At 39.2% G+C, this 21,582-nt stretch overlaps 1 protein-coding gene across 1 annotated transcript in view; it reads right to left on the bottom strand.

Moving 5' to 3' along the window:
- LOC115214361 (restin homolog) overlaps positions 1-21,582 on the bottom strand; it is an 88,381-nt gene that overhangs the window by 11,630 nt on the left and 55,169 nt on the right. Inside the window, exons 13-17 of the mRNA XM_029783555.2 lie at positions 21,178-21,309; positions 15,956-16,048; positions 14,328-14,441; positions 9,549-9,694; positions 5,222-5,307 (exon numbers count right to left, since the gene is read on the bottom strand). Coding sequence (XP_029639415.1) covers positions 5,222-5,307; positions 9,549-9,694; positions 14,328-14,441; positions 15,956-16,048; positions 21,178-21,309 — 571 coding nt within the window. The remainder of the gene's footprint in view (positions 1-5,221; positions 5,308-9,548; positions 9,695-14,327; positions 14,442-15,955; positions 16,049-21,177; positions 21,310-21,582) is intronic.

Genomic DNA, 21,582 nt, shown 5'->3' with positions numbered 1-21,582 from the left:
ACATACACACATGCACACACGCACACGCACACACACACACGCACACACACACACACATACACACACACACAAACACACAAGTAATCACATAGGTGCAAAACAAGGCCCAAAAAATTAGTACTCGAATACCAAAAGTTACTAATTTCATTGAAGTCGAAAAATAAAAATAAAAAAACCCTTGACAAACTGTTACTCAGAGTTTCATGTAACTTTTTGTGAGATAGCTGTCATAATAGAGACTAGTCTGTGTTATAACAACTGCATGATGAACAGTTACATGAAACTCCGAGTAACAGTTTGTTAAGCTTTTTTCGGCTTCAATGAAAGAGTATATATCATCATCATCTTCACCATCACCACCACCACCACCATTGCTGTCATCGTTGTTGTCTTTGTCATCATCATTGTCATCTTCATTGTTGTTGTTGTTAAATTGTACTGCAGAAACCCTACAAAAGAGTGCTAACCATTGGGCAGGCAATGCTGCATCCACTTCTGCTGTGAGGGCCAAAGAAGCCCCAGAAGAGAGTGCTATCCATCAGGTATGCAATGATGCACCCACTTCTACCACAAGGTTGGCAGATGATGATAACCATTGGATGATGAGACTTCAGTCTAATGTTCACTGGAAGGCTCTTACCAATGGCTATTGGAAGCCATCGAGTGGTCAATGGTCATCAAAGGCACTCAACTATGATCCTGCTGAGGATTACGCCACTCATCATTCATGTAAAACAACCATAATTTGTAGTCATTATCTCTAATCTACTCCCAAAACACTTCAGTAGCTCTACTTTGCATCGCTTGCAAACTTATATGTTCTATGATCATTAAAGTGCAATAACCTTCACAATAACCAGCATTTAATTTGATTTTCCATTCCTAGGTTAATTGGAAACATAGATTGCCATGCTATTCATAAACCTTCTTGGCAGTTCAATATTTTGGTGAAAAAAATACCACCAAAGCAACTTAAACTGTCCAAAGGATGAGTGTGTTTGCTAGTATTTATATATATATATATATGATAGATCGTTAGCTCCTACATGCATTTTTTTCTCTCCCTGTTTCTCTCCTTGTTTTCTTCTGTGTATCTTTCTTTCAAAGAGCGTAGGCTTGAAATGTAAAAGACTTTTTCTATTTCTATTCCTGAGCGCTATACTAATACATTGTTTGTTTGTACTCCACCTGCCTTCATCTTTTGTTTATTTTTGTAAACTTTCCCGTTATATATATATATATATATATATATATATATATATATATATATATATATATATATATACATATATATATGTATATATATATATACATATACACACACATACACACACACATATATGTATGTATGTATGTATGTATATATAAATACAAGGTGCAATGGGTAAATTGTCGCTATTTTATATTTTTAATTTCGTGCAAGTGCATTGTTTGTTTTTGATTTTGTCAACTACACAGTATAGTAGGGTCATTTGGGCACTGTCTGTGATAAAGACAGCCCCATGCTGCAATTCGGTCTGCCAGAAATTTGGAAACAACATGTTGTTCTGCTTGGTATTCATGCCAGAAGCTCCAATACAAACATTTCAGAGTGTTTTGGTGTCAATGTGAGGACAGTGTAATCTGAGGACATGTACCAAAAGTGATAAAAAATGAACATCCAGTCAACATCATGGTGTCAGGAGTGATCACTAGTGATGGTGATGCTATGCCTCCATTCATCTTCCTACATGGCCTCAGACTCAACATACAGGGCTACATCAAGTGCCTGGAGGAAAATGCACAGAATGTACATACATTTTTTGAGGTAAAATATTTTCACAGTCAACTGGTTGGTGTGTGTGTATATATATATATATATATATATACACACACACATATTTGCATACACACACACATACACATGTTCAGTCTATTTCTAAATGGTTTAGAAGTTTGTTTCAAAAACCTTGAGATACCATGTCCAATTTTAATGCATGGTATCTTGGGCAAACGCATTTTACCATCTATTCCGGTTGACCTATGCTTTATGTATGAAATGGAGTGGACTGAAACTCCATAGAACCAAGGTCCAAACATCTTTGACTTAATCACACTTATGCTGCCTGAGAATTATCTTAAGGGTGTATGCATCTGCTATATACTCAGCCACATACAATTCAATAACAAGTAGCTCGGTTGTTCAAACAACTGAATACTCATAGGCAAAACATTACATGAGATTTGTAAATGAGCATCGCTCTTATACAACTTGTGATGTTATTCATCATATTCGATTATGGAGAAGTGTTACCTTGATTGGAAATGGAAGAGGGTTTGTGGTAGGAAAAAAGCATTGAAGTGTGGAAAATCTGACTCAGTGACATATGCCTAAAGCATGCAAGCCTGGAAAAGCAGATAGTAAATTGACTACAAATATGATGATGATGATGATGATGATGATGATGATGGTGGTGGTGATAATGATGATGATGATGATGATGATGATGATGATGATAACGACGACGACAACGATGATGATAAAGATGACGTTGGGGGTAAATGAACAGAGATTCATTTACATTGTGCTATATGTATCCACATCCATCAAAAAACACATCATAAATACTCGTCTTACAACAGAAATCTAGTGTCAGATATATATATATATATATATGTGTGTGTGTGTGTGTGTATGTGTGTATGTGCGTGTATGTGTATGTATGTATGTATGTATGTATGTATGTATGTATGTGTGTATATATATCTATATATATATATATATGGCTGCTTTTAGTAAAAAGCCAAACAGATTTGAAAGTCTATTAGCCGAAGATAATTCTGACAAGAAAGCTACCTTTGTGAAGCATTGCTGCCACAATGCACCCCTCCTCCTTCAGACACACTTCCACTTTTAAAACAAATAACGAAATGAAAGCAAAAAGAAAAACACTGGGTGGTTTTGGGGTGGGTGGGGAAAGTGTTCAAAACTGGAGATTTTTGCTGCTCTGTACTATAATCACGTTATTGTTGTTACCGTGGTTATTATTGAAAGGAAGTGAGGAGAGAGTGATGAGGAAGGAGCAGAAAGGAGTGTGCGATGCTCTATAGAAAGGCATTAACCTGTGTGTGGGAGTGTGATGCTAGATGATGAGTGGTGTGGTGTGGTGTTAGATTGTGTGTGGAGCAGCACTATGGGAATGGGAGTGGTTTTAGATGAGAGTTTGGAGTGGTGTTAGATGAAGTGCAGAGTAGTATTAGAAAGCATGGGCATGGGTATCAAATGGTACCTGGAGTGGTATTAAGTAGTTTGGGAGTGGCCTTAGGTGGTGTGTGAAGTAGCACTAGTTGGTGTGGGTAGCATTAGATCTGGTGCAAAGTGGTGTTAGATCGTGTGTAGAGTGGCTCAGATGGCACAGTATAGTGTGTAAAGAGGTGTTGCTGTTTCTGTTGCTGTTTAGCTCCAGGTCAGACCTTGTCCAACACACTTAAAATTAAAGACATTCCATCCGTGACCATCCCATCTATTATACTGATATAGCGTATCTAGGATACCACTGATGATAATATATATATGCATACAATACATACACACACACACACACACACACACACATACATACATAGACATATTTTTTCATTAAAATTTCTTTTTTCAAAGACTAATTGATTTCTGTAAAAATTGCTTTTAATATATTTTTATTATTTGTATTTTCCTCCCTTATAACTGGTCTTTTATTTTTTCATAAATGAATAAACACCACTGATAAATATAAGCATATTTTCCTGTTGTTCTAGTTACAAGTTAATGTAAGTGGATGGTAATAAGAGCATCCAGTTGTAGGAATTGAGCCAAAACCAAAATGTATGAGCAAGATGCAGTCCTATGACTAGTCTAGGAAGTAACTCTGAATAGCAACTGAGTTGCACTAAGATAACTCCTCAAATCCATGCCAGCATAGGAAATGGATGTTATATGATGATGATGATGAGATGATGATGATGATGATGATGATGATGTTGATCTTTATGCTGTTTGTTTAGTAAATAAGCGAAATTTGAAGAAAAACACTGGTTATATTATATATAACCTTTTGTGTGTGTATGTGTGTGCGTGAGTGTGTGTTTGTGTGTGTGTGTGTGTGTGTGTAGCTATGCAGCCCCTCTACAGCGAGAAATCTGTTCTGCTCTGGCTCCTTCTTTCATACTTTAACTCCCTTCTTCTGTAGTATAAAACTACCTTCCTCTCTTCTGTAGCCCCATTCAGTCAAAGGTGATCTTAGCCTTCAAACTTCGTGGTGACCTTACAAGTACCAATGTCACTTGTACCATAGAAAGGTTGGTGCTGAGAAGGGCATCTAGTCGGAGAAACCACACCAAAGCAGACACTGAAGCATGATGCAATCCTCAGAGCCAGCAGATTCCGTCAAACCACCCAACACATGCAGCATGAAAGATGGACATTAAGAGATGACAACAATACTGCTGATGGTGCTGCTGCTGATGATGATGATGACAATGATGACAACAACGATGATGATGATGACAACAATGATAAATTACATTTGATATAATTGTAGCATTTGAACTTTTAATCTATTTTTACTCAATCAGCACTTATTATGTATGAATGTCTAAAATAGATAAAAATGTTCCTTCTCGAGCCATGCCAGGCTCATAAGGGCCAGTTTCCCAGTTTCAGTGGCGTAGAAATTCCTCACCTGGATGGGATGCCGGTCCATCGCAGGATTACTCATTTTTGCTAGCTGAGTGGACTGGAGCAATGTGAAATGAAGTATTTTGCTCAAGAACACAACACATCGCCCGGTCCAGGAATTGAAACCACAACCTTACGATCATGAGTTCAACACCCTAACCACTAAGCCACGTGCCTCCACATGAATGTCTAAAGGTGATGAGCAGGCAGAATTGTTAGCACACCAGGCAAAATGCTGAGCAGTATTTCATCTGTCTTCATGTTCTGAATTGCAAATTCCACCGAGGTTGACTTTGCCTTTCATCATTTCAGGGTTGATGTAATCAACTTATCCCATTCCCTGAACTTGTTGGCTTTGAGCCAAAATTTGAAATCGTTATGTATGAATGTCTGATCAGTTTAAAAAGAGCCATGGTTAGTCATTGCTATGGATCTCAGTTGGCTTGAAACTGACACAGTGGTATGCAGGAAGTGTGGCTTCGTGTGTAGTGATGTTAAGTGAAATAGCTTTGAGAATTACTGTACCTTGTGTCTCTTTCAGACGCTTCAGACAATCTACTGAGCCTTCGTCAATCTTTTGCAATTGTGTTTTGATATTCATCATTGAAATACTGCAGAAAAAGAGAGAGAAACAGAAAGATAATCAGAGAAAAAGAGATAGAGATAGAGAGAGAGAGGAGGGTAGGGGGAGTAGAGAAAGAGAGTCAGACAGACAAACAAAGAAAGATTGATGATTATACACAGTCTGAAGTAGGATTATGTAGAATTTTGGATTTTACACACATACAGTAGGAGTTCACAGGCTGACTAAGATGACTAAGATACTCTCGTGGAATCTGACCAAATGGGGTTTTATCTTTCAACATTGTCCCTCTTGCAGTTCACATACTGCTACCATCAGTGTTACAGTGCTTGGATCCCATTCATGAAGAAGCTCTCATTCAGTTGCTCAAAAACTGTCATCAACAGTTGATATAACATCATCATCGCTGTGATACTGGTTCCCAGCCAAGAGTTTTCTTCATGATGGAGGGACGGATTATAATCAGATTGGGCCAAATCAGGAGAATAGGGAGGGTGATCAACCTTTTTAAAGATGCTGTCATGCGTAGCAGCCATTGAAACCAAGGACTTGTGTGCTGGAGCATTGTCCAGATGAAACATGACTCTTTTTGGCCATTTGGTCTTAATAGCCTTTTGTAACTGCCCTGGCAAATTGGCTTAGTACTCTCCATTGATAGTGAAGCCCTTTTGAAGATAGTCAATAAACATGATGACTTTTGCATCCCAAAAAACTGAGGTCACCACCTTCCTTGCAGATGAAACAACATTGACCTTGTTTGGAGCAGATGGATTATCTCTTTGTCTCTGGCTCAAACTGATAAACCCAATACTCATCCTTGGTTATAAAATATTCAAAGAAATCAGCTGGATCTGCCTCAAACAATGTCAGATTTTCCCGTGATATGATCAGCCTGGTGCTGTTTTGGTCAGGTGTCAGAAGATATGGCACCCACTGAGCAGAAACTTTTGTCATGCCAAGTTCATTGTGCAGAATATTCTCAACTTTCTCACAGGATGTGTTAATTTGATTTATAGTCAATTGCCTGTTATCCATCACCATGTGGTGAACACAATGAATGTTTTTGTCAGTGATGGCAGTTGCTGCACATCCAGACCTTAGGTCATCTTTAAGACTCTCCTTCCCCTCCTAAATTCAGCTGCCCACTTTTGCACTGTTGATAAAGCAAGAACGTCATCCTCTAATGTAGCAACCATGTCAGCATCACCCCTAACATTTGGCCACCTAACTGGCCAAATGTTAGGGGTGATGTGGTCGCAGAAATTGTCTGACAGCCATGACTGGGTTCTCCTGCTTGTGTGGCATGGTGCAGAATCTTCTTGCCAGACATAGGATCTTCCAGCAGCCACCCTTTTGAGCCAGGGCAGTACTACTTCCTCCAGGCGCTTGTGGTTTTCTCCATTTTCTAGTTATTTGCATTGGTTCGTGATAAACTCTTGTTTATCTAGTTGTTATTTGCACTCTATGTGCATGGTGTACCTGCACGCCAATGCTCATGGATAATACAGGTAACGGATACCGATAGTATATACTGATATTTTATCCCTTGGTCAGTTACTATAACTGCTAACTCTGTTTACACCATATATATATATATTTGAATGAGAAGCAGTCCAAGGAATATAAACAATATTGAATACACATACACTAGATATGTGTATTGCCAGTTTGTGGGCAGGCTGCGATTTATAGGCATGAGAGAAAATTTTCTTTCATGCCTAGATATCACAAGCTGCCCACAAACAGGCAATAGACACATACCTTGTGTATATGTGTTCGATATTGTTTATATTTCTCAGGCTGCTTCTCATTCATATTTGAATTTTTTCCATGGTATGAAATGTTGGGACATACCAGCAGATGGTTCTCACACCATTTTGCATGTAACCAAAGTGAGCAATTTGGCTTACATCTGACCTCTCTTTCTTCTCTCCTCTGTCTCTCTCCACTTTCCCACATCACACATCATCTTTGATCTATCTACAGGCTATTATATTGCAGTTCTCCACCCTTCTTGTACTTCCATGTATCACCTCCTCCTTCCTATTTCTTTCACCTTACCCTAAACTGATATTTACCATCAACCACACCTCTACAATCACCCTTCAGTACATTCACCTCTTCTCACCCACTCCATCTCAAACCATCTGACACTTTTCTTTCCCTCTTACAAACCTTCTCACTGTTCCCAACTCTTTGTCTATATTCTGTCTTATATTCACCTTTTTATACCCTGAGAGTAAGCTCTGACATCTCTTCACTACTATCTTTATCTTTTCTATAACTCTCACCCTAATATTTAAGGTAGGAGTAGTCATGTAGCTCCTACATTGCTAGACACCTGTTCCACTTTCCTTTCTACCACAACCCTACTCAGTTGAGGGGTATTTTCTTCGTATTACAACTTATTTAGTTACTTCACTAGTGCTCCATCCATGAAGAAAAGTGCCTAGTACACTCTGTAAAGTGGTGTCATTAGCAAGGGCATCAGCCATAAAAACCAAGCCCTTGAAAACACTGGAGTTCAATGTAATCCTCCATGTTGTTGAATCCCGTCAAACTGACCATCCCATGCCAAAATTGGACATTAAAAGATGACAATAATGAAAATGATATAAATACATTAACCCCTCCACACACACACACACACACACACACGCACACACATATATATATGCATATATATATATATATGTACAGAGGCAGATTATTAATATTACATATATCAGTATAAACAACAATATAACAGTATATCTGCTGAATGTGAGACATATAAAAACATATCAAGTATATACTCTATGAGATAAAATAACAGTATATTTATTATACACAATGAGATACATAACATCACTGGTATGAGGGTGAGGGCATTAATGATAGCCACATATGTCTAGCTATGAAACAGAGGCCTTATCAGAGAGACAGCCACTATTAGACAGTAGGTGACAGCGAAGAATTCGGTTAATTGGAATCACAGTGTTATGGTTAGGTTTAACAGGAGATTTAGTCAGTTGTTCTGTTTCAGGAGTTACCTAAAAACAGAGGAAGTCTGTTGAAGTCCAGGAAATCACTTAATCTTAGTGTCGATGTTGAAACTATCATTAAACTTACACACACAATATATTCTCTCAATGTATACACAACGTATATTTTCTCAATATATATATAAAACACTAGTATATACATACAAACTATGGTCAAGAATGGAATAAGCAGTAAACTAAACAAGAAATGGCTATGAGCCTCACAGACTGAAGAACCTATCAAAAACTACAGAAATTTTTTCATTCATTACAGTTTTATTATAAATCATATTTAAATAAAGATTTAATACAATTAACCTAATTCTAAAGAACATTAACAAATTAGATGTGGTTATTAAAAAATGACAACTAAACAAATAATCAACTTACCAATAAACCAATCAACTTACCAATAAACCAATCAACCAGCCAATAAACCAATCAACCAACTAATCAATCAACCAATCAAATAATCATCCAACCAACCAACCAACCAACCAACCAACCAATCAACCAGCCAACAAGCCAACAAGCCTACTAACCAACCTACCTATGAAGCAAGCAAGCAAGCAACCAACCAACGAACTAACCAAACTAATCAACCAGCCAATAAACCAACTAACCAACCAACTAACAAACCAATCAATCCAACTGTAAGTCAATGCTTAATAGATAGGACCAACACAAGATTCTATATCTTTTGATCTACCTGTTTAAAAATCTGGAGCTCTCTGTGGTGCTTACAAACCAACCAACTAACCAACTAACCAACCTATTACTCAATTAACTAACCAACTAACCAAACTAGTACTCAACCAACAAACCAACCAACCAGCCAGCCAGCCAGTCAGCCAGCCAGTCAGCCAGCCACCGAACCAACCATCCAACCAACAAATCAATTAAATAATACCAACCGACCAACCAATCAACCAATCCAGCCATAAATTAATACTTAACAGACTGGACATTTTCAAGATCCCATATTTTTCAGCTTGTTTGAGTCTAAATCTGAGGCCCTCTGTGATGCTTACCAACCAACCAACCACCAACCAACCAACCACCAACCAAGTATGATTCCACATCTTGATGGTGACAGCAAGGATAGTGATGGTAATAATGATATTGATGATGATAATGGTAATGCTTTTGGTACATTGGTGATACAGTCTGAAATGGTACAGAAATGGAGGTAAAAGTTACTACAAACTGAAACTGACAGCATTAAAAATCCAAAGCACCAACTTACCGATTCTTCCTGATGTTTCCTTTCAACTTAACAGTTACTGTGCTGAAAGCATTCTTCTGTAGTTCCATGGTTTTAACTTGAGTTTTCATCGAACTCTCCATTTCTATGATTTCACTCTCTTTCTTTTCCAAATAAAATACATTCTCCTGCAAGAAGGATGACAATGTTAAAAGGGAATAAAATTCGACTAAAGAAATTTTTAGAAATGGTTCACACATAGAGCTAAATAGACAGGAATTCACAACAAAGGATATGATGATACTACACTGATGTGTAGAGGAAAGTTTTGAAAATCAAGAACTGAAATCAATATACATAGTGCAATAGTGTATATGTTGAGGAGTCCTCAAAATGAACAAAATTGTAAATAACACTTGACACAACACCACTAAATATATTGGGTTGTCAGGAAAGTTTGTGCCGATTTTTAAAAGAAAGAAAAAGGTCAATAAATATTTGCCATTACATTTTAAATCAACCAAATATGAACCATTTTGTTGCAAAATGCGTCTCCATCTTTCCTTTAACTTGAAAATACCCTCTTCCCAGATGTGAGGTGGTCTCATGGCAAAGAATTCATCAAGGTATCTTTTTACGTCATCCAAGGAATTGAAATTTTTACCATTAAGACTATTCTGCAGAGACCTGAATAAGTGTAAATCCAAAGGAGCAATATCTGGTGAATATGGAGGGTGGGGTAACACATCCCAGCCGAGCTGCAGCAATTTTTGTCTGGTTCCCAAAGAAACCTGCGGTCTTGCATTATCATATTGGAAAACAACACCTTCCTGTTGGCCAATTCTGGACGTTTCTCTTGAATTGCTGCTATTAACTCGTTCAGTTGAGTGTAATATTTCTCAGAATTAATTGTCTGATTACTTGGGAGAAGCTCATAGTACAGAATTCCTTTCCAATCCCACCAGACACAAAGCAAGAAGATCCGCTTTTGGGGGTGGCTAAAGGTGGCTCATGTCGCTTACTCCAGGATTACTTTCTCTGAACATTTTGGTAGATAATCCATTTCTCATCACCTGTCACAATTTGCTTTAAATGCATTTTCATTCTGTTCATAAAGCGAATCACAGATGGAAATGTGATCCAAAAGGTTCTTCTCACTCAACTCATGTGGTACCCAAACATCATAGCAATTTGTGTACCCAAGCTTTACCAGGTGCTCATGAATGACAGATTTTGATAGGTTGAAGCTTTCTGCCAATTCTCGGGTTGTGCAATGTGAATTATTCTCAATTAATGACTTGATTTGGTCATCATCTGTAGTGGATGGCCTGCCTGATCGCTCTTTATCAATAAGGCTACAATCTCCAGCTTGGAACCTTGCAAACCACTTCCATACCGTTCTTTCGGATAAAGAAACATCGCCATAAACTGCGCATATTTCTTTGGTTGCTTGTGAGGCATTTTTACCTTTACCGAAAAAGAAAGGCATCAATTGCCAAAAATGAACTTTCTTATCTTCCATTTTAAGGGGTTACAAAATTAACACAGGTTATAAGAACATAAAGCTTCTTCCATGAAAAGATAGCTTAAAATGTGCTCTAAATGGAGATGTGGTCAAATCCTATTTTATGGACTCAACCATGTTCTAAAATAAGTCGAAAGGTAAGCTGCTATAAATCAGCACAAACTTTCCGGGGAACCCAATACATATGTATATGTGTGTGTGTGTGTGTGTGTGTGTGTATGTACATATGTATGTACTATGATATATATATATATATATATATATCTTGCTCCAGCCTGGCCACAGTCAAGGACTGAAACAAGTAAAAGAATATGTACACACACACACATACATATAAAAAAAAATATGGGGGTTTAGTTCACAGGTGATCTCAACGACTAGGTGTGCTGGGTAAGTGCTGTAACAGATTACCATGGCTCCAAGGTTATAGCCGAGATGGAAGTTATGGAACCATTGTAGATTTCCGATATAGCAGACATATAATCGTTATAGAGAGCAACAAATGTTAAGGCAAGACAAACATCTCACGTCATATACATTATCATTAGAAAAATTCAAAGTCTTACAGCTGTTTCTGGGATATCCCAGAGTATGGGATATTCTGTCATCGGAGACAAATATACCCTTCTCGCTTCATTAATCTATAACCTTCTCATTTTCTCTATTTGTCTCCGATGACAGAATATCCCATACTCTGGGATATCCCAGAAACAGCTGTAAGACTTTGAATTTTTCCAATAATAATAACATATATGACTTGAGATGTTTGTTTTGCCTTAACGTTTGTTGTCTTTTTTAACAATTATATATAATTATATATACATATTTATATATACATATATAGCTATAGTAATGATGTCAAAACAAAAAGATTTATTTTGAGATCGTTTACTTTTAAAACATGTCTCAGGTTTGCATAATATATAACACAAAATGCGTCCATTACAGATACACTAACAACAGTTTGGAATATTTTGTTATATTTGACTTGAGTAAAACATTCTGGTACTGTGCACTGTTTCTTACTGTAACACAATATATATATATGTGTGGTTTACCAAATAAACGGCATGGATGGTGATTGTAAAAACCAGAAGACTGCATACATAGGAAAAACAGCGAGAGGTTTGGCTGAGTGTATAAATAAGCATTGGAAGGAGTACAGGGATCAAAAACAAACCTTGATACTCTACCAGCATGCCAAAGAATAACATGGTTGTGTGCTGAACCGGATTAGCATAGAAATCCTGTCAAGACAACAGGACGCAACATGACCAGTTTTTAATAGTAAATACTCTCATTAGGTAGAGACCTTACAAAGATGCATGGACACACACATACATATACACACATACGCACACACACGAATGGATACACGCACACACACACACGAATAGATACACACACATACACACACACATGCAAAGACAAACAAGGACACAGACATGGCCTCACACCCACACAGACACACATATATACGCATACACACATACATGGAAACACGCATACAGAAGTACACATGTACACACAAATACACAGGAACTCACACACATATGAATGCACACACATAAAGACACATTGAGACACAGACATGCACTCACACACACACTCACACACACACATGCTCTTTCATACATACATGGACACAAGCACACACATGCATGCTCATGCTCATGCACAGATAGATATCAATATATTCAACATGAGCAAAACACCCCTCCCACGTCCAATGGATGGTGCTGAGTTGTCAAACATTTAAACCAAATTTTCTCAAAACATCTTGTCCACCGTCCCATAGACCTCCCCTTTGAGAAACATTCTCTCTCTCTCTCTCTCTCTGTATATATATATATATACATTGACCTGCTCACTTAGCCAGCGGGGTGGCGTCATTTGAAGGCTAAAACAATGCAAAGCGCATTGTGACCAGTGATGTGTAGCAACATCTGATAGCCTGGTCGGTAACGGTGATCACGGTGAGAGAGAGAGAGAGAGAGAGAGAGAGAGAGAGAGAAAGAGAGAGAGAGAAAGAGAGAGTGAGAGAAAGAGAGAGAGAGAGAGAGACAGACAGAGACAGATGTTTGTATACATGTGTAAAATTACACACATACACACACACACACACACACACTCACACACACGCACACACACACATACACACACACACACACACACACACACACACACACACACACACACACACATATCATCACTATCATCATAATTATCATTATTTAATGTTCTTATTTGCTGTCATGGGTTGGATGGTTTGGTAAGATCTGACAAACTCTAAGGTCAGTCTTGGCATGGTTTCTATGGCCGGATGTTCTTCCTAACTCCAACCACTTTACAAAGTATACTGAGTGCTTTTTCTTTCTTTTGTCACACTAGCACTTGTAAAATTACCAAGTAACTTGCAAGACAAAACTCCTCCGCTGAGTGTGGGTGTAGTATTGATGGAAAGCAGTTTTATGCCAGGAGTTGAGAGGTGATGGCCTAGTTCTAACAACTAAATGTGTTGAAGATTTAGAGAAGAAATTACAAAGCCTAGAACAGAAAAGTTTCAAAGTAAACAGCAAAAGAGTATGCAGCTACTTTGTTTAAATTATATATACAAAGCACCACTATCATTGAGGGTCTCATCTAGTCAACACACATCCTCAACATGGCCAATACTGGCCTTCTTCTTCAGAGCTAGAAAATGATTTCTCCCTAACTCTCTACAAACTCATGTGACACTCACAGCCATACAAGACTACATTCAACAAAAATGGCCACCTGTTTAGTTGGTATGAAATTATTCACCAGTATGCTTCAGCTTCTGATCTACAGACATCCTGTGTCCTTCTAGCACCACTCCAATCTCCAGTGGCCTCTACTCCTTGGACCCAACTATTTTTGTTCAACTTCTACACATGTAATTTTGACTGACTTGTTTCCTCTCCTCCCCTCCTCCACACACACATTGGGTCTATCCTCACAAATCCTTAATCTCTCAACTATATCCTGTCCTTCCTCCTCTTCTTTCACCTACATTGGGTCTACACTACCAGGCCCCACTCTAACCATCACATCCAGTCTTTCCTTCCTAGAACATCAGGCTTCTAGAATCTTGGCCTAGCCCCCTTTTTTCTGTGGCTGTTAACTTTCAGCTGTTGAAGAAGAGAAATATCAACTCTGTCTGTCTCAGAAGTTTAGATCCTACAAAGACCATGGCCACTGCTCCTACTGCCTGAACAAACTAAAAAAAACATTGAAAAGTATAAAATAAAACAAAAAACAATAATTTTACTTACACTTAACATTTCCTTGTATGGAGTTAGCTTCTCCAAATAACCATTATCATCTTGAAGCCTTTCATCGAATTTATTTTCAAGGTTCTTTTTCTTCTGCATTAAAGACTCTATGACCTGCAAAAAGAAATTTAAAAAATTATCAGCTGATAGGAAGTTCTTTATGTGAGCATTCATTCTCTGGGGAAAAAAAGAGCCAAATTTGAACACATTAAACAATAGTCCTAGAGAGAGTATATTACTTCTAGATACACAATAAGGTGTACTTTGTACTTGTGACAGTGTTCACCCAGGGCAGGTTGAGCCAGCTTCTTCTCTGGTCCTGACGGCATCATGAACCGTGGTGGCCCATGCTCGACAGTCCTGTGCGAGGTCACTGGAGACAGTGAGCAATTCGTGGTTCCATCTGTGCAGACTAACCACCTGCGGACCTGATAGTTCGGAGAGGTCCTCCTTTATCGTCACTGCTCAGGTCTTCAGTTGCCTGCCCGTGCGTTTGCGCCAGCTGGGAAGTGGAAGTGGGAGGAGGACATCACTCTGGACACCAGGCCGCATGACCAAACCACCTTAAGCGCCATTGTAGAAGCACTGAAGGGAGGGGCCAGAGATTCAGGCGATGATGAAGTCCAGCTGTAGGAACCCGATCAATGCGTCGGCAGCAAAGAATGCGGCAGAGACAGTCATTGTCGAACACTTCCAGCCTTTGCTGATCGACTAACCCTCATAGGCCATGTTTCACTGCCATAGAGGAAGATAGTACAAATGAAGGCCTGGTAGATTCGCCCTTTGGTCACCGAGGAGATCTCTCACAATAAGGTGGGGGTGACAAACTGGAAGAGTTGATGGGGCATTAGATAAAATGCCTTGCAATATTTATTTGACTTTTTGTGCTCTGAGTTCAAATCCTGTCAAAATCAACAACTCATATACACATACAAACAAACAAACAAAAAACATATGTGCACAAACATGTGCACACATATACACATTGTACATCATGTGTTGATGGGTATCTCTCAAGGCTTGGTTCTTAGTCCTCTCCTGTTTAATATAGTTGTCCAGCTATAACATTACAGTTTAAGACTGAATGTCTCAGGGAATTGTAGCATGTGAATCTGTCAAATGAGGAAACAAATCCTTAAACTGAAATGTCTCAAAGCCAAACAAATGCACATTGTAAATTTGTGGACCTTATTTGTTGTCTTCTTGCCATAAAACTAATCATATTTCACACAACCCAGTGACACAGTGAACCGACTGCATGTAGCAAGATATGAACTCATGTTCTAAGAGGAAATAGTTTACTATCTTTTCTGCTGGGCCATTAAATATGTGGAAGAACAAGATAACTGGGTTCCTAGTTACTTTGGTCATCTACAGGCTCACAATGTGGGAAATATGAAGAAGCCATTGATAATATTGTCCTTGGATCCCGGGAAATATCTAAGGCTGAATACATCTAGTGTCTCAACTACAATGGGGCCATTGTAGAAGTGGTGAACTCAAAACCATGTAGTTTGGGAACAAACTTCTTAACCACGCAATGATGTCTGCACCTTGATAAATGTGAAAAAAAAAAAACATCATTTAACAAAGTATTACCTTCCAACTTTTAGAAATATCAAGTTTACCTTTTGCCTTTGAGATTTCAAATAATTCAGTTTTACTAATTTCTCCTCCAGGGCATTCACAAAGTCAATTGTTTCTTGTTCATGTTTAAGCAGCTAGAAAAGATCAATAGAAAAGAAATATCATGTAATATACAATGGCAGGTGATCAGGTGACTGGACGTTATACAGGATGTGTTACTGTGCAGAATCTATTTTTGTGACAGAAGTATAAGATACTAAACTGGAGCTTGTTTCCATATATATTTCTTTACTGCCCACAAGGGGTTAAACATAGAGGGGACAAACAAGGACAGACAAAGTGATTAAGTCGATTACATCGACCCCAGTGCGAAACTGGTACTTTATTTATCGACCCCGAAAGGATGAAAGGCAAAGTCGACCTCAGCAGAATTTGAACTCAGAACGTAACGACAGACGAAATACCGCTAAGCATTTCGCCCGGCGCACTAACGTTTCTGCCAGCTCACCACTTGTTTCCATATATGACAGATGTATGGCTGTGTGGTTAAGAAGCTCACTTCTCAACATTGTAGTTTCAGGTTCAGTCCCATGTGTGGTACTTTGGGCAAGTGTCTTGAACTAGATTTTGTAGAATGAAGGGGAAATTAGGAAAAAGGAGAATTCACGCTTTCTTATCTGTCGATCTGGAGGGAATATTCTCTCACTACCCACGTGGACGTTCTTGTCTCTTCCTCATGCACACATGTCTTGCCTTCACGCTGTCCAGTTGCCCTCTGACCTCTTCCTGTCACTGCTGTGCATGATCTAATCCCCTCTGTATTTTAAAGAGGTCTTAGGCCAACAAGTCTTGGGGTCTGAGGATGGATGGAAAACCCAGGGTAACCTCATAAATCGGCCTTCCCTAGTAAAATACATATATATGTGTGTGTGTGTGTGTGTGTGTGTGTGTGTGTGTGTGTGTAAGTATGTATCTGTACAAACTGATGAAGGCTTGCAAACTGAAATTTTGAAGTGACTATCATCTTACTGCTAGTAAAAGTTTAATAAACATAGACTCTACTAGAAAGTATGGAGTGCTCTTTAAGTTTAGAGCTAAATTCTTTTTATACATAACTCGACATAAAAAATAAACATTAATATTATATGTATGTGAGGTGGTGAGCTGGCAGAATCACTGTCATGCCAGACAAAATGCTTAGTGGCACTTAATCTGACTTTAAGTTCTCAGTTCAAATTCTGCTGGGGTCAACATTGCCTTTTATTCTTTTGGAGTTGATAAAATAAGTAGCAGTTGAACACTGGGGTTGATAGAATTGACTTGGCTCCTTCTTCAAACCTGCTGGTCTTATGTCGAAATTTGAAATCAATATTATATGTATGTATGTATGTGTGAGTGCACATACATGAGTATGTATGTGTAGTGGTGTATGTAGATAGTTGAATGATCTCCCTTGCAAGTAAGATCATAGAGTAACCTCCCTTCCTAAGCTTCTCGCAGCATCAATATCATGAGATAGGATTCTTAATTATTCATGAAGTTTGGCGTTTCTAGAATGTCTAGCGTTCCATAAATAAAAACAGCTTGCTAACCCAGCATTTTACTTCTTAGTCAATCTGACTTACAGCCATTCACATTGTTGATATGCCTGTATCTTTCTCTATAGCCAAGATGACTGAAAGCCACCACTTTGCTGTTGTTCTACATTTCCTGAACTTTCTTGCATAAGATTTCTTCAACTAGCTACTACAATTTGGTTTCATGGATCATCATCGAAAAAAGAATAAAATTATATTTTTATGTAGTAAATGTATAGATCTTGTATTTATTCTTTCCATCTCTGCATGAACCCTTGTGATAACATACACACAGTCACATCAACACATTATACCAGCTGTATGTTTCACTACATATGCATGCATCCATGTGTGTGTATGTGTGTGTGTGTGTGTATGTGTGTGCGTGTGTGTGTGTGTGCGTGTGTTTGTGCATGCATGTACATGTGTGAGTTTGCCCATTTATTTACATTAGCATTTCTCTGAAAACCCCCAAGCTATGTGCAGTGGTGTTGCTGTCATTTTCTTGTGAACATCTTTATGTCTTTGAAGATGTATGAAGTAAGAAATCCATTATGTGAAAAACAAGCAATGGTTAGTGACAGGAAGGGTATCTGACTGTAAAACAATGCCTCGTTAATATATTCATTCAATAAGATGAGCAGGCAGAATTGTCAGCATGCCGAGCAAAATGCTTAGCGGGAATTTCATCCATCTTTATATTCTGAGTTCAAGTTTTGCTGAGATCAACTTTACTTTTCATCCTTTCGGGATCAATAAAGTAAGTATCAGTTGGGCACTGGGGTTGATTTAATTGACTTACCCTCTCCTGAAAGTGCTGGGCTTGTGCAAAAATTTGAAACCAATATATTCTTTTCTATTCTAGGTACAAGGCCTGAAATTTTGGTGGAGAGGGCCAGTTGATTAGATCGACCCCAGTATACAACTGGTACTTAATTTATTGATCCCGAAAGGATGAAAGGTAAAGTTGAGCTTGGTGGAATTTGAACTCAGAATGTAAATACAGATGAAATACTGCTAAGCATTTCGCCTGGCGTGCTAATGTTTCTGCCAGCTTTCTGCCTGTAGTGATGCTACTGTGTAGGGTTCGGCGCGCATGCGCAGAATGGGACTACTTCCGGGTGGCCACCGGAAGTCTTCCCCATGCGCATGTGCGGGAAAACATCTCTCGAGCCCGCGAACCTCAAATCTCTCTCTTCGGCTCAAGACAGCACTGCGATCGGTCACGTTTTCCTGGCTCTGACAGCCACACACCAGCAACCAACCTCAACGACCAACACCAGCAGTATATCAGAGGCTGTCTTTCTCCCACCAGACAACGTACAACCATGAATCAATAAACCCAAACTGTTGTCTGTTCACCTTTAACCTGAGTTTCGTCTGTTTGTTTTCTACAAGAATTTTTGTATGTGACTAGAAAGATCTCGACACCCTGCCAGTGCTTCGATGATAGATCCTTTCACGTTACATGCCTTATGAAACCAATACATTCATTTAACCTTTGTTAGCATGAAAAAAAAAAGCAGACATAAAAACAAATGAATGCTACTTTAACCTCACTTGATCTTCATTTTTTGGGTGAGTATTATTCAATTAAAAAAGCAAATTATAATCAGATATTCTTATCTTTTTAGTCAGGAAGGAAGGCAGTGACCATGATACTTCACAAGGCTTCTTAAGCGGAGGGAGGGAAGCTTTCTGAGGGAAGCGGAGGGAGGGAAGCTTTCAGAGATCTGGCCCAAGTACTTATAACAGAGTAGACTCCACTAAAGGCACTCAAGTTGTTAGGTGCTAGTTAGTTAGTTAGTTAGTTAGTTAATTTTTTGGCTCAAAAAGCAAAAAGCAAGGCCATGTAGGGGGACATGGAGTTATGTACAGGGTGGTGTTCATGTAAAGAGTTCAGGCCACTTGAGGTCAAGGGAGACTTTGAACCGAGCGGTCGTCGGCATCTTCACCATCTCGTCTGGCAGCTTATTCCATGGATCCGCAACCCGGACGGAGAAAGCCCCTCTCCTTCGATTGAGATGAAATCGTCGCAGATAGAGCTTTTCGGAATGACCCCGCAGCCGACGCTCTGGAGCAGGAGTGAAGAACAGCTCTTTCGAGAGGTTACACTTTCCGCTTATGATGTTGTGAGCAAGAATGAGATCTCCACGGCGTCATCGTTTTTCTAGAGAATAAAGGTCGAGTGTCTTCAGCCTTTCTTCATAAGACAAATTCTTGAGACCAAGAACCATGCGGGTAGCCAGCTTCTGGACTCTTTCGAGATGCTGTATGTCTTTGAGGAGATAAGGAGAAGAGGCTTGAATCCCATACTCCAATATGGGTCTCACCAGCGTGACATAGAGCGGTAGGAATATGGCTGCTCTGAGCATTCCGAATGACCGTCGAATCAAGAACAGAATTCCGCGTGCTTTGTTGGCATCATGGACGCACTGGGCTGAAGGCGAAAAGGAGGAATCCACCAAGATACCCAGGTCCTTTACCTGACCGGTCTTCTCCAGCAGCAGATGACCCGGCTCAAAATCAAGTTGAGTTGCAGGAGGAGAGCCAACAGGCAGATGACAGCACTTTGACACGTTCAGACACAGGTCCCATTCGTTAGACCATCTCCAAATATAGTGGAGGCATCGACGAAGATCCTCTATATCACCGCGAGGAGTGACCAGTTTGACATCGTCAGCAAATAGAAGGGTGTGTTGCGTGAGGTCGTCGGGCAAGTCATTTATGAAGACTAAGAACAATAAGGGCCCAAGCATTGAACCTTGAGGCACGCCACTGCTCGCACTGGAGACGTCGGACCGCGAACCATTAACTTGGACTTGGAAGGAGCGATCTGAGAGAAAGGCACCAACCCATCGTACAATATCCGGATGGAAACTATATGCTTGAAGCTTGACAAGTAATAGGGGGTGGTTTACCGAGTCAAAAGCTTTGGCAAAGTCCAATAAAATGATGTCAACAGCATTACTATCATCGAGGATGCGCATCACCAATTCTTCCGTTACCAGTAAGTTGGTCAAGCATGATCTCATCGGCACAAAGCCATGTTGGGAATCAGAGATAGAGGCTGTGTTTTGGCGGTGGAGCATCATACTTTACTTAATGATGGTTTTGAACATCTTGCTGATTATTGATGTAAGGAAAACCGGTCGGTAGTTAAGCGGGTCTTCGCGGCTCCCTTTCTTAAAAATTAGGCAGATTATCGCTGTTCTCCAGTCCACAGGTATAACACCCATTGCCAATGACATATTGAATAGACGTGTTAAGGGCTCACAGATGACCAGAGCCAACGCTTTGATAACCCATGGGTGTATGCCGTCAGGGCCGTGACCCTTGTTGACATCGAGGCCTTGAACTGGTGTGAAGCTGGCGACAGGTTAAGCCTACTACCCAAGTAAGCCGTGGCAGGATTTGAACTCAGAACACAAGGAGCTGAAACAAATACTCCAAGGTATATCCAGTCCAAAAGTTCCAAAAGTCTTACAATCTGGCAATCGACCACTCTGAATCAGCATTTTATTGACACCCCAGAAGGATGATAAACAAAGTAGCTCTTGGTGGGATTTGAACTCAGGGTGCAGAGAGTCAAAACAAATATCACAAGGCATTCTGTCTAATGCTCTATTGACTCTGCCAGTTCCTCAATAACTTAAAAACATTTGTTGTTCATCAAATATACTTACTTCTTCTTTCTCTTTCTCATAACCTTTTATAATTTCTTCAAGTTTTGTATTTTCTTCATCAACTTCATTGCTCAAAGCCTCATATTTTTCATTTTCTTCTTCCACTTTTTTTTTCAGGTCTTGCAGCAAACTCTGATATTAAAAAGAAAAACAAAAATTATTAGACTTCAGACTTCTCATTACAATTAATATTTCAGTAAATGCAATTGAAACAACACTATATTGAAATTGCTATCCGTGTATGGTACCAAATGTATACACATCATCAAAAGGCATGATACTGTGAAACTTATTTTGTCAAAACACTACATATATATATATAATCATCATCATCATCATCGTTTAATGTCTGTTTTCCATGCTAGCATAGGTTGGACAGTTTGACCGGGGTCTGGGAAGCCAGGA

Source organism: Octopus sinensis, linkage group LG7, assembly GCF_006345805.1.
Source record: "Octopus sinensis linkage group LG7, ASM634580v1, whole genome shotgun sequence".
Classification (NCBI taxonomy): Eukaryota; Metazoa; Mollusca; class Cephalopoda; order Octopoda; family Octopodidae; genus Octopus; species Octopus sinensis.
This window is presented reverse-complemented; position numbering and strand designations above follow the sequence as displayed.